The sequence below is a fragment of the Nansenia antarctica genome, assembly GCF_963989245.1.
Source record: "Nansenia antarctica genome assembly, chromosome: 9".
Lineage (NCBI taxonomy): Eukaryota > Metazoa > Chordata > Actinopteri > Argentiniformes > Microstomatidae > Nansenia > Nansenia antarctica.
Genome location: NC_137679.1, coordinates 5861061 through 5878364, shown reverse-complemented (window position 1 = coordinate 5878364; position 17304 = coordinate 5861061). Strand labels below are relative to the sequence as shown.

At 42.7% G+C, this 17304-nt stretch overlaps 1 protein-coding gene across 1 annotated transcript; it reads left to right on the top strand.

Annotated features, from left to right (window-relative positions):
- Positions 1-7788: 7788 nt before the first annotated feature.
- Positions 7789-12796, top strand: hsbp1b (heat shock factor binding protein 1b). The gene is made up of 4 exons (XM_080538766.1): positions 7789-7944; positions 9025-9091; positions 11081-11201; positions 12255-12796. The coding sequence occupies exons 1-3, from the start codon at positions 7900-7902 to the stop codon at positions 11194-11196; spliced, it is 228 nt and encodes a 75-aa protein (XP_080394892.1). The 5' UTR covers positions 7789-7899; the 3' UTR covers positions 11197-11201; positions 12255-12796.
- The last annotated feature ends 4508 nt before the right edge of the window (positions 12797-17304 follow it).

Sequence of the window (17304 nt, the reverse complement as noted above, 5' to 3'; positions counted from 1 at the left end):
GGTGGTGATTCCAATTCGTCATATGTCATCTCCCTGTCATCAGAACGATAACGCCCCCTTTTGGGTGGTAGAATTGTTAGAAGTTTGACTTGCGGTCAATGCAAATGTATGGTCTTTGCTACTTTTATACTTTTTAGCTATTAGGAGCCCAAATCCGATGGCCAGTCAGGCAAACTATTTTAGTTGTTGCCGATCAATGATCTACGTCGTTATACATTTTAAAAATCATGAAATAGAGGTTGATGTGTGTCCTTTCAGTCTGCCTCCATCTATGTGGCTGAACGACCTGACGGTGTCACCCTAACCCATATCCTGACATATACAACTACCTTATTGAATCTCCAGATAATGTGATAATATGTATTTCTATCACTTGCTGTAGTTAAGATACTTTATTTTTCTGTTTTGGTAGTCTGTCCAATGTGACACTTGCCCTCCTCCAACGGCCTTAGTTTTGGATCTAGCTTGCTGTTCATTATTTTGATAATAAATCGTAGCTAGCTAGCTATAACATCTTCATATACATATATATATGCACACACACATACATATACTACCATACAGGCTAAATACTGATCACTTGGCAAATGAATCATCTATTAAAGTAGCAAAGATCACACATTTGCATTGACCGCCAGTCAAACTTCTACCACTTCCTGAGTAAATCCAACGTTCCTACGCTGAGATACAACCGTTTTAACTTGCGCCCCCCACTCGAGGATATCAGGAAGTATTAGAGCTATAGCGCTATTGGCCGTTACCGTTAGCAACACATTCCAAGCGCTAGCTAGCTAGCAAGCACATCAATGTTTGTTTGCAACAATGAACCATGTGCTTGCCAAACAACATTGATAAAGCCACATTTAGAACAGCCAGACAGTTCCAAGCCAACTACTTAAATTATTAAATGTTTTAGAAAGCCTATCAAATTTTCCAGGACAACACAAGATTTCCATGTTAATTTTTAATTTTGCTCAGTTTCCATGCCTTTTCCAGGTATGGAACAGGGCTCAATAATTTCCCTGTTTTCCCTGTTTTCCAGGTAGCGTGGCAACCCTGTGTCAGTATCAAATCACTCACGGTCTGGCCAGTCATGCAGTCACGCTTTTAAAAGAGCAATATTGTTGTTCAAATCCTGAGGTGTGTGACGTGGGTTAGAGTCATCAACCCTCGCACCCATCCCTAGTGCACTATCAACACCATAGAGCACTGACTAGGGGTTGCACAATAAATACCATTTTAATATTAGCCATATTCATGAACTTACCATCCAACTCAATATATTTCACCTCCACGTCCTCTTCTTTCACCACCACATCTTTCCCCTCCACATCTTCTCCTCCTCCTTCCTCCTCTTCTTCTTTCAATATTGCATCTTTCTCCTCCACTTCGTCCAATCCTTCCTCCGCTTTTATCATCACTTCCTCCTCCTCCTCTTTCACTACCACATTGAGTTCCAGTGTTTCAATGGAGTCCTCCAGCTTCACTGCCACCATCTCTGGACCCTGCTGTGAACCCAGGGACTCTGTGGACTTGGCTTCAGACATGGTAGCTGGGCTGTGAGATGGATCTGTGTAGAGTAAACAAATACAGAAGCACACCCAGTGGAGAGTTAATTTGACAAACATTCAGATAAAACAACCTAAGAGAGGATATGTACGTACTACTATGAATTAGAAAGAAAATGGTGGCTACTTCAATAGAAAACTTCCACTAGAGTTCCTTAATAAACACACCTTATTTTTGGATGAAACAAACACTCTCTAAATGTATTTTACCCCTGTAGCCTAGCAACATGTTTCAACTCTGGTTTGAAGGCCGCTGGCTTCTTTTGTAGGAAAAAGCACGTTTGATGGACACTGATTAGTCAACATACAACATAAACAATTAGCGAATAATATTTTTAGAAACAAACCTGTAAAAAAGCAAGACTGATAATGAATCAAAAAAGCACAAAAGTTTCCACTACAACTTTTCCGTCTGACTACAAATGCAGCTGCAGGCCTCACATATACACATTTGGGAATCATATTATAAGTGAGTGAGGTTTCATATCAAGTTTCAAGTGTATTGTTATGTCACATTACACAAGTGTAACAGAGTAAAATTAGGCTTCGGATCCTGACATTGCATTGCAGCACAAGACATAGACATAATAAATCAAACATAATTCAAGATGAAAGTGTCAGTAGTACAGGACATAAAAGACATACAAATAATAGGCATAGCCTAGTATAAGACAAAGTGGCAATGGTGCAGGTAAGACAAGACAGGTTGATGTCTGTAAAGCAGCATACTTTAATACCTAAACTTGGCCTAGGCTCCATCAACACCAAACCTTGTGGAACCTTGGTTCACAGCCAGTCACATCTGTAACCAAATAATGTGCCTGCAGTGTTTCCTCCAGGACTTTTCATATTTCATATTAGTGGCGGGGTGTTAATTTTTCATTGATTCGTGGCGGCCCGCCACAAATCAATGCCTATAGAGGAAACACTGTGCCTGTGCAAATATCTTCTCAATGCAAAGCTGTCAGAAGCAAGACTGGTGGAAATATCGACTGTGGCCCATTTTTATTCTAATCCTGTTTGAATTAAAGGCGTCTTACAGTGGGGGAAATAAGTATTGAACACATCAACATTTTGTCCAGTAAATGTATTTCCAATGAGCCTATTCAAGTGAAATTTGCACCAGACTTTGGTATTAACTCAAACGATACTTTTTTCCTGTTTCATTCCACTTTATTATACACAACTTTATTTTACATATGGACTTAAATGTTTCGATTTTTTGTCTGGATTGTTTGAGTTAATACCAAAGTCTCAAAGGTGCAGATTTCACTTGAATAGGCTCATTGGAAATACATTTACTGGACAAAAATGGTGATGTGTTCAATACTTATTTCCCCCACTGTATATCAACAGAGTTAGTGCGCCCACATTGTGATTCTCTTTGGTCACAGAGGGTGATCTCACCAGGAGAACAGTCCCTCCCTGTGCACAGCGGGGAACCAGCTCTGTAAATCCACGCAACAAACAACACATCAGGTTTATTAATAGACGTCCTTCTCCATCACTCTCCTTTTATACGGAGGCGCTTCATACAGCATGTTAACTGTACACGTGTTATAGCATGTCAGTGGTCATGTTTACTGTACACGTGTTATAGCATGTCAGTGGTCATGTTTACTGTACACGTGTTATAGCATGTCAGTGGTCATGTTTACTGTACACGTGTTATAGCATGTCAGTGGTCATGTTTACTGTACACGTGTTATAGCATGTCAGTGGTCATGTTTACTGTACACGTGTTATAGCATGTCAGTGGTCATGTTTACTGTACACATGTTATAGCATGTCAGTGGTCATGTTTACTGTACACGTGTTATAGCATGTCAGTAGTCATGTTTACTGTACACATGTTATAGCATGTCAGTGGTCATGTTTACTGTACACGTGTGATAGCATGTCAGTGGTCATGTTTACTGTACACGTGTTATAGCATGTCAGTGGTCATGTTTCCTGTACACGTGTTATAGCATGTCAGTGGTCATGTTTACTGTACACGTGTGATAGCATGTCAGTGGTCATGTTTACTGTACACGTGTGATAGCATGTCAGTGGTCATGTTTACTGTACACGTGTTATAGCATGTCAGTGGTCATGTTTACTGTACACGTGTTATAACATGTCAGTAGTCATGTTAACTGTACACGTGTTATAGCATGTCAGTGGTCATGTTTACTGTACACGTGTGATAGCATGTCAGTGGTCATGTTTACTGTACACGTGTTATAGCATGTCAGTGGTCATGTTTACTGTACACGTGTTATAGCATGTCAGTGGTCATGTATGTGGATACAGTCCCAGCCCATGTTTTATTTTAGACTGACCTTCCCTGTGAGTCTGTCTGCTCACATTCAATGCTGCATTATTCTCCTGTTTCCTCTCACAGTCCAGACAGCTGCTTCATATCTGACAGGCTACGGTGGTGGTCCTCCGCTAACAACGCTAACAACGCTTGCAATGTAAGTCGCTTTGGATAAAAGCCTCCAGCTAAATGGTGTATATTATTAGATCATTATTACACAGTGACTGTCTGAATGTCTCTGTAGTTAGCTCATGCATGCAGTAGACTGCAGACCGTTAGCCACAGACAGAGAGGTCTGAGACGGCCACGACAGAGTCACTGTTTAGCATTAGATCCGACACATCTTTTGGTAGTTTTAAGCATTCACTGTCTTCTTACTTTTTGACTGACTGTTCTTGTTACCTCCGAAGTTGTCGCCATTTATACGTAATATATTATATTCAGCTGTATTAAGTATATTGTAGAATGTATTATCTATATTATAGTCTGTGGATCCACCTTCACTTATTTTATTAGCCATTTTGGCCTTGTTATGGTTGTAATGTTTCCAATGTTTTCAATTAGTAATGTATGTTGAACTTGTTTGTCTCTTGTCTGTCTGTATCTTGTCATAATTGTACTCTTATTATTTCTGCTGTTATGATTGTGATATTATGTTAGGACCCTCTTAACGAGATGCTACATCTAATTGTCTAATCTATCAGATTTGGGAACACGTCCAATTTGGTTCCTCTGAGATAATCATTTACGTTACATTACATTAAATCCATTTAGCTGACGCTGTTATCCAAAGCGACTTACAGTTAGAGATTACAGGGACAGTCTCCCTGGAGTAACTTTGACTAAGCCTTCAAACCGGAGCTACTAAGTGTCTTACTCAAGGGCAGGTGGGATTTGAACTCCTGATCTTCTGATCAGCAGTCCAACTCACTATCCCCCTAGACCACCACTATCCCCCTAGACCACCACTACCCCCACTAGACCACCACTATCCCCCTAGACCACCACTATCCCCCCTAGACCACCTCTATCCCCACTAGACCACCACTATCCCACTAGACCACCACTATCCCCCTAGACCACCACCATCCCCCTAGACCACCACTATCCCCCTAGACCACCACTATCGCTATAATCCTATAATCTGTTTGACTAGAGGATGGAGTCCTGCTGTGCTACGGAGCCGTCCTAACTAGGCCGTGAGCCAGGGGAGTCAACGACGGAGTCATCTGGAGGACAGATGATTCACTTACTTCAGATGATTCACTTACTTAGATGAATGTTGTTGTAGGTCACTTTGGATAAAGGCGTCTGCTAAATGCCAAAAATGTAAATGTAAATCAGGTAGGATTAACATCATGAAGGTCTATGCCCCCTATGAGTCGAAACGTGTACATTTTGAACCATTTAGCAGATGCTTTTATCCAAAGCGACTTTCAATTAGATTACAGGGACAGTCTCCCTGGAGTAACTTCGGGCTGAGTGCCTTACTCAAGGGCACACTAGTGGTGGTGTTCCCCAGGTACCATAGACCTCCATACTGACCACCACTACCATAGACCTCCATACTACTGACCACTACTACCATAGACCTCCATACTACTGACCACTACTACCATAGACCTCCATACTACTGACCACCACTACCATAGACCTCCATACTGGCCACTACCATAGACCTCCATACTGACCACCACTACCATAGACCTCCACACTGACCACCACTACCATAGACCTCCATACAGACCACCACTACCATAGACCTCCATACTACTGTCCACTACTACCATAGACCTCCATACTGACCACCACTACCATAGACCTCCATACAGACCACCACTACCATAGACCTCCATACTACTGACCACTACTACCATAGACCTCTATCCGCTTGTTAAGTCTGACGTCAAAAGTGACGTTTAGCCATTTCCGTGTCCAAACCAGAAATTCCCTGCGCCAGAGTACCTCTGAACTACAGCGGTAGAATGACAGTTTAATCGTTTTTTAGACTCGGATCTATTCATACAACAAGGGACACAGCACTTTCCCGTTTTCTCCATATTGTCAGGGTATTTGAGCCTCGGAAAAGCGCTATATAAATATAATTAATTATTATTATTATTTCTCCATTTCGAAGACAGCGCCTCAGCCAACGTTGGCCCCGGAAACACGTCACGACTTAACAAGCGGATACTGACCACTACTACCATAGACCTCCATACTGACCACTACCATAGACATCCATCCATCCACATTGAGTGTTCTGTGTGTTTTCATTCTTTCACTCATCCCTCAATCATTTCACAAAATACCGTCAACACATTATTGGAAAACTTGGAATAACAGCCTCTACCAGCACATTTCGTTTGGGATGGTTCATGGAAGTTTGACCTGCAATTCTGCATTATACTAGAGACCTACATCTCGGAATCCTCCGGATGAATTACTTATAACACCAATTTAAACCCTTTTTTTTAATGTTATTTTATTTTAATTCTGTGACGGGAGTGGAAATCGGTGATGGGATGCAGGGATGGAAGGAGGCATGAGTGTGATCATGCGACGCTCATTTCGGGGCACAGACAGACCTTCCCAACAACCACGATGAGACATCCTCCCTCCGAATGATAACCGATGGCCAGCATTAGGGTCTGGGGTTACGGATCACACGGGTCTGGGTTTATGGGCTATACGGGACAGTCTCTAACGTTATTAGATTCTACATGTCCACTAGTCCCCTGCCTCCCTCCCTGCCATGCACCCTAACCTGCACCACACGGCGTTAGAGAAGGACACAAAAGAACGACGTGTAATGCAACTGAGACCGTCTGCAGATCTGAACCTGACGTTGCACAGTTAAGGTGATCCATCGGGTTAATGTATCGTTGTCTTACCTGCGATGCCTCGTTTCTCTCCAGAGTAGCGGACTCTCTGCTGCTGTGACAGAGGGGAGGGTCAGCGGCAGGGTTGCCAGATGGGACTGACACTTCCAGCCTAAGTATAAAAAACAGTATAAAAACCGCGTAATCTACCAAAAGCCCAGCCCAAAACGACAACACATTGGTAGAAAACCGGTAATTACTGTTGGGCAGTAAGTGTCCATTTCCTGCCCCTGAACTGTATGTATGTTGCCAATGATGTTAAAAAATAATAAACCTCCACATTGCATCGTAGCAATGTAGGGTGTGTGTTTTAATTTCAAGAATTTTGTAACATTCAGGCACTGATATGTGTTACCGCCCAAATGCTATTTATCCAGCCCAACCGTTTTTTTTTTCTGGCCCAGTGTGATCAAAAGTAACCTATAGAGGCGGGAACACGCCCCATCTGGCAACCCTGGTCAGCGATTTCGATGACATCATCCCTGGGCGTTACTTTGCTTTGCTTTTTTTTCAACAGGTATCAGAACGATGACAAAACCAACGTTATATAAACGAATCTATTCATATTGAACATATAAAACAATCTGTTTTATTCTATTAATTATTTATCAACACTATATATGTTGATACTGGTACTATATATGGTACTATGATATACATCAGCTGTAGTAATGCATTCGAGTTGGAATACATGTCTTTTTTTTATTTTTTTTATTTTTTTATTCAACCTTTATTTAACCTGGAGGTCCCTTTGAGATCAAAATCTCTTTTCCGAGGGAGTCCTGGCCAAGAAAGCACACCAGTACGGATACAAAGTCACTCAATTGACGATTACAATTGAGCTGAGTGGTAATAATGAAGCCCCAGTGAAGTAAACAGTAAAGTCACATTAACTTTAACCATGTATTTCCAGTTATAGCTTCATAATAACCTGGTTCCTTCAGCCACATCCAGTATCTCTAAAAAGCTTTTATTCTGAAGGGGGATGCGCACTTCCGGAAGAGGGCGGGGCTCCAGCATCGTCGTTGGCGGAACAGAGGCGGACCCTCCTCGTATTTATTAGTGTCAGCGAAAGAGACCTAGCCAAGCTAACACACCTTTACCACCTTTAATCCACAACTGTACATTCTCTCACACACCGTGAAACATGTCAGAAACGGATCCCAAGTCTGTCCAGGACCTGACCAACGTGGTGAGTAGACCGGCAGACCGGCAGAACCAGAACCAGGACACTGACAGAAACAGTAGCTCAGACAGCCAGCTAGCTAGCGTTAGCATGTAGCATCAGCTAACAACATTGTCATTCTTCTGTGCCCCCCAACCCAAAGCCGAACCCGCCCGTAGACCTCTACATGCACACAGTAATGTTCCTAGTTAGCACCGATGTCTTAACGTGTCGTCTGGTAGCGAGTATTATCGAGTAATGTGTAGCTTTAGCTGTGTGTTTAGCAGTTGTGTGTGTATGTGTGTGTATGTGTGTGTGTGTGTGTGTGTGTGTGTGTGTGTGTGTGTGTGTGTGTGTGTGTGTGTGTGTGTGCGCGTGTGTGTGTGTGTTCACCATAACGACAGCAGCTCTCTGTCATGACCAATGGCAGGGTATCCGCGGTGTCTTGAAAAGTATTAAAAGTTGATAAATCAATTTCGGGAAAATCAAGACCCTTAATAAGTATTAAAAAGTCTTATCACGATTTTATGAGGTCTTGTATTTTGTTGGTATTTTTCTGAATTAGACTCTGTCCAAAGAGTTCGAGTCCTAAAAACGTTTAGTAAAAGTTTGTGAATGTATTAGTTTTATTAAAAAACAAAGATGAACCGGAAATCGTGTTGTATGATAGTGGTCTAGTCTATTGCACACTAAAACTGTTAAGTTAAAGGTGTCACTGATGTAAACGGTTACAGCTCCAAGTGGCGGTGAAGGTCTTTAAAAAGTCTTAGAAAGGTATTGAAATTAACCTCAAGATTCCTGTATATACCCTGTTAAGGTTTTCTATAACAGCCATATCTGAAGTAGGTTCAGGTTTTCTAGAACAGCCATATCTGCAGCATTGCCAACCTCCTCCACTTCCTCATACCAGGACCTAACCCTGAGGTCTATGGTGGTAAACACACACGAGTTACATTGTATAATTAGTACAATATTACCCCCATGCTCTGTCAGATTAAGATGCATCATTCCTCAATTCCTTCTCAGGGCGGCCTGTTGTCTTCTGACACTGTGTGTGTGTGTGTGTGTGTGTGTGTGTGTGTGTGTGTGTGTGTGTGTGTGTGACAGGTCCAGACTCTGCTCCAGCAGATGCAGGATAAGTTCCAGACCATGTCGGACCAGATCATCGGCAGAAATATCCTTCCTCAACCATGAGCCCCCCCGAAATAGCCCAGATAGAATATGAACAGAGGTGTATGTAATATGAACCCAGGTGTATGTAATATGAACACAGGTGTATGGAAGATATGTCCCTCAGCTCCAACACCACACTCCCTACCATTTCAGGAGACGGAGGGTCTCGGTATTGGCTCGCTTAATTCAACCAAGAGTGTTACCTGTTATCTGTTACCTGTTACCTGTTCCGCCATCACTTATCCCAGTTCTGACAATATCCATCTGAGACAGCCCTACGGAATATAGCTGAATATCCATACAGATTATCATGTCATTTATATCCCAAGCCATTTCTGCATCACCACAACACCCCATCTCATGAAATTTAATTAAAAGAGTGTTGCTAAGGAGCTAAAGCCCCTAGTGCTGGTGGGAGGGGCGCGGGGGGGGTGTCTTTTAAAGTTTCCACTAGCAACAGTAGCCCTCCAAATTAAGAGTAGCCGGCTATACACACTGTGTTTTGGTGCCATCTGGCAAATCCTTGGTGGCAATTAAGTCGTTAATTCCATCTCTAATGTGCAGGTTAATTGATTGAATATTTCAATTAACTTACCTCCCACATTGCTAACATTACTGAATTAGTTTAACGAGGGATCAGCCCTGGCGTGTGTGTGTGTGTGTGTGTGTGTGTGTGTGTGTGTGTGTGTCAGCCCACCTGTCTCTGGGAGACATATTGATATTCCGAGCCATGCCTGTAATCATAATAGACTGCTTTAACAGGATTGTGGAAGAAAAGTAATCCTTTCTTCCTAATACATTCGGTTTCGGTGTCGAACTCCAAAACTCAGTGAATTAAGACATGTACAAAATCTAATAAGGATGATTAATCACAGGGTTTAATACAAGCTTAGAGGAGTTACAAGACTGTCTCTCTGAGAGAACCAGAGGAAGGCAAACAGCTCACAGGAGAGGACGCCTCCCATCCATTCCCTACCACAGTATGGTTAGGTCATAAGTCTCTTTCTTGGACTATCTTCCAGTTTCTTAACATTTCGATCCCATGACTTAACTGTGGGTACCCAGGGGGCCCCTTTATCTGTCCCCAGGTACCCAACCACATGGGAATGTCTCCCATACTAACCTTGGATGTACACACACACATTACTGCATTGTGTTCTTTAATATATATGCAAGTATAGTTATACAAAAATGATTAAGAACTGCAATTATAGTTATACAATAAAGTTAATCTAATCTATACAAAAATGATTAAGAACTGCAAGTATAGTTATACAAAATTATTTATGATACCTTCCACAAGATGGATAGTAAGATGGATAGTAAGATGCTCATTACTTGAATAAATGCAGTCATACATTTGATAGACACGCTGCATACGACTGCATGGGTACAGTTGCCAATGGGGTTACCCATGGTGTTAACTATGATGCAGGTGATGGGTGGTGATGACTGCTGACTACGTTGATAACCACACCCCGAAACTCATGACAAAGTGTATTGAAACACAAGAACAACAGCAGCAGCAGCAGTGAGTGTGGTAGTGGCCTGTGGCTGTCTGTAGAGAGGGTGAACCAAGAAACAGGATGTCCGTAGCCCAGCAGAGGGGCGTGGCTTCAGCTTAACAGGATGTTAGCGCTTCCGGTGCCAGTACCTAAGCATTGTAATTGGCTAGCTCTGGTCTAGGGTGTAGTAGCCAATCAGGACGTCCTGTTAATGGTCAAGACGAAACGTTGTTGGCCGCTTCTCTATCGGCCCTTTTTTCTTTTTCTTTTTGCGACGATCTTCAACAGATGTTCACTCCTCACCCCTACTATCCAGTAAACAAAGAGTCCAAAAGACGTCCTCAGGGAAGCCGGAATGTGGGTTCAGATGACGTCTTATGGACTTTTTGTTTACTGGGCACTCCTCACCCCTACTAGCCCTCTGCTCCTTCTCCTCTCTGCTCCTCGTTACCCACAAGCCTGTTCTGTTCCTTGACCCCGCCCACTCGACGAGATGAGCACGCGCATCGACGACCTGGAGAAGAACATCGGAGACCTCATGACCCAGGCGGGCGTGGAGGAGGAGGGAGCCGACAAGGCCAAGGAAGGTCAAGGGTCATAATGAAGGTGATGGTCCTTTTATCCTCCCTCCTTCTCTCCTCTCCTTCCCTCTCTCCTTCCCTCTCTCCTTCCCTCCCCCCCCCCCCCCCCCCCTTCTCCAGAGGAGTATGTTGAGTATGTCTTTCGTCATGGACTGTGGCTGCATTAGACAGGGTCCCCATGGGTCCTTGAAATCCTTGAAAGTTTGTGAATTTGAGAAAAAGAAATCAAGGTCTTAAAGGTTTTTGAAAATAGACATGGGTCATTGAAAGTGCTTGAATTCCCCTCTTGAATTCCTATATATATAATATATATATTTTAAATGACTTAGCTCGTCAACTAGTTCTGTCTCAAACTATGCCGTGTTGGGTCCTTGAATTTGATGTTTCAGAAGGTGCGGGAACCCTGGTCAGAGCATTCCTCAGGAACAGGAAACTGGGAGATGTCAGACTGTAGATCTTTGTTACTAGGGTCAGAATCAACCAATGGAGTTTGGATTTTCCGAGGAGCATAAGAGTTTGAAGATAATGACGACACGTCAATTTGATTTCAATTTCAATTCTGAAGTAAATGTCTCAAAGCTTTCTTTACCACTGTGCATCGATGTGTGAAACGCACTGCACAGCGCTGATTATCACTGTGTACGTGTGACACGCTAAATAATAACACGTTTTAGAAATGTCAACGTGTCTCGAAAAGGTTGTGCCGCCTCTCGCTAAGTGTCGAGAACTAGGCGTAAGTGTATACACTTCTGAAACATCAAATTCAAGCACCTTTCAAGACTCAATTCACTCAAATTCAAGACCCAACACGGCATAGTTTGAGACAAAACTAGTTGACGAGTAAAACATTTTTTTCGTTATTTGTTTTTTTTTTATATATAGATTTTTTTAGAGAGAGGGGGGGGGGATTCAAGCACTTTCAATGACCCATGTCTATTTTCAAAAACCTTTAAGACCTTGATTTCTTTTTCTCAAATTCACAAACTTTCAAGGACCTGTGGGAACCCTGTGTATAGTACTGAAATGTCGACTTAACCAGCTATAACACTCAACGATGTCATCCTCCCCTCCCCTACAGGTTACCAAGCAACAGCGGGTCAAGAACTCTTCTTCCCAGAACAGGCAGCAGACTCTTCCATCATAGTAACCATAGTAACCATGACATTTTGATTTGGTGTGTTGTTGTGTGAAATGCTTTTTTTTATATGGACTTATACACTATTGTTATATAAAAAAAGAAAGGTTATAATTATGTACTGTAGTCACTTGAAAGATTTTGTTATTTGTAAAATTAGTATTTCCTCATGAAGTTTTAATAAGACTCAATAAGTAATAATGCTGCATTCAGACCTTCCTCCGGAAATTAGGCCGCTAGGAAACTCACGGTACTTGGGAGTTTCACCCACTCAGAACACTTTCTGAATGGACCGAAAAGGTGCGATCTTCAGAGCTCTACGGGAGATTGAAGTCTGAGGGTTTTCTTAGGAGCACATGAACGCCCTGTAAGCAGGGTGTTGAATTCGAGCAGTGCAGCCAGCGGTGGGCGTGTTAAACAGCACTGCGTGTTCGTGCCAAGTGAAACAGCTACATTCCTATTGCAGCAGACTGTATTCTATTAAAGTGGTTTAATACAACGCTGTGTTCGTCTCCTTCATAGGAACCAGTCATTAACACGTAGAATCTTCTACAGAACAGTTAACCCAGTAAACAAAGAGTCCAAAAAACGTCCTCAGGGAAGCCAGAATGTGTCCTCAGGTGACGTCTTTCTAGGACGTCCAGGTGACGTCTTTAGGACAATTCTGTAGTCCATAAGACGTCATCTGGACGTCCTAGAAAGACGTCATCTGAACCCACATTCCGGCTTCCCTGAGGACGTCTTTTGGACTCTTTGTTTACTGGGAAGTCAGAGCCCTGGTATGAACAGGGTGTCAGTGCTTCCTGTGTTATTACTGTATGTTCCTGTCACCACCTCCAGGTGTTCATCAACATCGCTAAAGGAAAATGTAGGTTTATTTTTGATAATAATATAGTGACATTGATGGAATACCCCCCTGGTCCCAGACACACAGCTTCTTTAACTCATTCACACACACATACATAAATGACATGCATACACACACACATACATTACATGCATATACACACACATACATAAATTACATACATACACACACACCAATTACATGCACACACACACATAAATTACATGCACACACACACATAAATTACATGCAGACACACATACATTACATGCATACACACACATACATAAATTACACACAGTCATTTTTTCAGACATACATTTTTTCAAAATATTTAAACAGACATTTTATCAATATTGAGATGGAGGTAATTTAACTACACAAATCAAAATAGGTTTATCTCTATATCCTAGGTTTCCCTATAAATTCTATGTTTCTCTTTATATCCTAGGTTTCTCCTTATATCCTAGGTTTCTCTATATCCTAGGTTTCTCTTTATATCCCAGGTGTCCCTTTATATCCTAGGTTTCTCTATATCCTAGGTTTCCCTTTATATCCTAGGTTTCTCTCTCTATATATCCCATGTTTCCCTTTATATCCTAGGTTTCTCTTTATATCCTAGGTTTCTCTTTATATCCTAGGTTTCCCTTTATATCCTAGGTTTCCCTTTATATCCTAGGTTTCCCTTTATATCCTAGGTTTCCCTTTATATCCTAGGTTTCTCTTTATATCCTAGGTTTCCCTTTATATCATAGGTTTCCCTTTATATCCTAGGTTTCCCTTTATATCCTAGGTTTCCCTTTATATCATAGGTTTCCCTTTATATCCTAGGTTTCCCTTTATATCCTAGGTTTCTCTTTATAGCCTAGGTTTCTCTTTATATCCTAGGTTTCCCTTTATATCCTAGGTTTCCCTTTATATCCTAGGTTTCCCTTTATATCCTAGGTTTCCCTTTATATCCTAGGTTTCCCTTTATATCCTAGGTTTCCCTTTATATCCTAGGTTTCCCTTTATATCCTAGGTTTCCCTTTATATCCTAGGTGTCCCTTTATATCCTAGGTTTCTCTTTATATCCTAGGTGTCCCTTTATATCCTAGGTTTCTCTTTATATCCTAGGTTGTTTGTCAGTGAATAACACCCATTAGGAAGGTGGTAGAAACCCAGTTCCATTGACTCCCAAATCGCTTTCCCGTCAGTTTGAGGGGTGAACCACTGTGGTGGCACCCTGGAAAGTGATGCTTTGCATTTCCATTTTTATCATTCTATCATTCTATAATATAATATGATATATTATTATCATTCTAAGGGGAAAAAAATGATGTGAAAAAAACAAAAAAAGAACATATACTATGATCTTTTTTAAAATTTCTTTTCACTTCATTTTTTAATATCATTTTTATCATTCTATGATCTATGATTCTATAGTATAATATGATATATTATTGTGATTCCTTAGAGTGATAATAATATATCATATTATTCAATAGAATCATAGATCATAGAATGATAAAAATGATATAAAAAAATAAAGTGAAGAACATTTTTTTTAAATAACATAGTATCCACTGTTTGTCAGTGAATAACACCCGTTAGGAAGGTGGAACCCAGTTCCATTGACTCCCAAATCGCTTTCCCGTCAGTTTGAGGGGTGAACCACCGCGTTGGCACACTGGGAAGTGATGCTTTGCATTTCCATTTTCATCATTCTATAATATAATATGATATATTCTTATCACTCTAAGGAAAAAATAAATAAAGTGAAAAAAAATGAAAAAAAGAACTGTTTTTTTCACTTTATTTGTTTTATATGTGTTATCATTCTATGATCTATGATTCTACAGTATAGTATAATATGATATATTATGATGTAGTATAGTAAACGTCACAAAAAAAGAAAATAAAAGTATGTTTTTTTTGTGATGCTTACTATATTAGCCTACATCATAATATATAATACTAGAAAAGGATCATTGTAATTCATGTTAACAATAAATGTCATTAGGCATATTCTACACTGTGTTCAGAGACTCAAGAGATAATAAAACAGCTGCCTTGAAGAATCAACTAGAAAAAATATCTGATGCACAGACACTCAGCACACGTCAATTACGGCTTTGTTCCAAATAATAAAAAGCAACTTCAGGTAGAATCTGTCCGTCTCCAACTCATTATCTGTGCTTTCCTGAAGAACTGATTCTTCTTTGGATACATCCCTACTCCTCATCCATCCATCCACCCACCTCCTCATCCATCCATCCATCTACTCATCTATCCATCCACCTCCTCATCCATCCACCTACTCATCCATCCATCTCCTCATCCATCCACCTCCTCATCCATCTACTCATCCATCCATCCATCAACTCATCCATCCACCTCCTCATCCATCCATCTCCTCATCCATCCATCCACCTACCCAGCCATCTACTCATCCATCTATCTACTCATCCATCCACCTACTCATCCATCCATCCATCTCCTCATCCATCCATCTACCCATCCATCCATCCATCCACCCACCTACCCATCCATCCATCCACCTCCTCATCCATCCATCTACACCATACAGCTACTGTATGAAACAAGAGGCTTCATGACAACTCTTCATCTAAAACTTTATTTAAAATTACAAATAGAAATGTGAACGAATAGAACATTTGTCGATAAACATTTTTTTTTTAAAGTGCCAACAGCAGTAAAACAACTATAGTAGAACAGGTAGAACACCAGGGGAGGCAGAACACCAGGGGAGGCTGGGGGAGGTAGAACACAAGGGGAGGCTGGGGGAGGTAGAACACCAGGGGAGGCTGGGGGAGGTAGAACACCAGGGGAGGCTGGGGGAGGTAGAACACCAGGGGAGGCTGGGAGAGGTAGAACATCAGGGGAGACTGGGGGAGGTGGGAGACTGGGGGAGGCAGACCAGGGGAGGCTGGGGGAGGTAGAACACAAGGGGAGGCTGGGGGAGGTAGAACACCAGGGGAGGCTGGGGGAGGTAGAACACCAGGGGAGGCTGGGAGAGGTAGAACATCAGGGGAGACTGGGGGAGGTGGGAGACTGGGGGAGGCAGACCAGGGGAGGCAGGGGGAGGTAGAACACCAGGGGAGGCTGGGGGAGGTAGAACACCAGGGGAGGCTGGGGGAGGTAGACCAGGGGAGGCTGGGGGAGGTAGAACACCAGGGGAGGCAGACCAGGGGAGGCATAAATCGGAGTACGATCTCATTGTGTCCGTTCAAAGCATTACAATTTCTTCCTCTGCCCCTTGCTTTCTGTACAGTGGTGTAAAAGGGTGGTGAGAGCTGACATTCTCCAGGTGTGAGAGGGTGGGGGGGAGGAGTCTCCAAATGTTTATTTAAAATTACAAATAGAAATGTGAACGAATAGAACATTTGTCGATAAACATTTAAAAAAAAAAAGTGCCAACAGCAGTAAAACAACTACAGTAGAACAGGTAGAACACCAGGGGAGGTAGAACACCAGGGGAGGCTGGGGGAGGTAGAACACCAGGGGAGGCTGGGGGAGGTAGAACACCAGGGGAGGCTGGGGGAGGTAGAACACCAGGGGAGGCTGGGGGAGGTAGAACACCAGGGGAGACAGATGAGGGGGAGGAGTCTCAAGGTGTGACAGGGGAGGGGGAGGAGTCTCAAGGTGTGACAGGTAAGGGGGAGGAGTCCCAGGGGTATGACAGGTGAGGGGGAGGAGTCTCCAGGTGTGACAGATGAGGGGGAGGAGTCTCAAGGTGTGACAGGTGAGGAGTCTCAAGGGGTGACAGGTGAGGGGGAGGAGTCTCAAGGTGTGACAGGTGAGGAGTCTCAAGGGGTGACAGGTGAGGGGGAGGAGTCTCAAGGTGTGACAGGTGAGGGGGAGGAGTCTCAAGGTGTGACAGGTGAGGGGGAGGAGTCTCAAGGTGTGACAGGTGAGGGGGAGGAGTCTCAAGGTGTGACAGGTGAGGGGGAGGAGTCTCAAGGTGTGACAGGTGAGGGGGAGGAGTCTCAAGGTGTGACAGGTGAGGGGGAGGAGTCTCAAGGTGTGACAGGTGAGGGGGAGGAGTCCCAGGGGTATGACAGGTGAGGGGGAGGAGTCCCAGGGGTATGACAGGTGAGGGGGAGGAGTCTCCAGGTGTGACAGGACAGGTGAGGAGGCGGAGTC

Coding starts and splice junctions, on each gene's coding strand:
- hsbp1b (XM_080538766.1), top strand. CDS start 7,900: ATGTCAGAAACGGATCCCAAGTCTGTCCAGGACCTGACCAACGTG. Junction 7,945..9,024: donor TCCAGGACCTGACCAACGTG/GTGAGTAGACCG, acceptor TGTGTGTGACAG/GTCCAGACTCTGCTCCAGCA. Junction 9,092..11,080: donor GGACCAGATCATCGGCAGAA/ATATCCTTCCTC, acceptor GACCCCGCCCAC/TCGACGAGATGAGCACGCGC.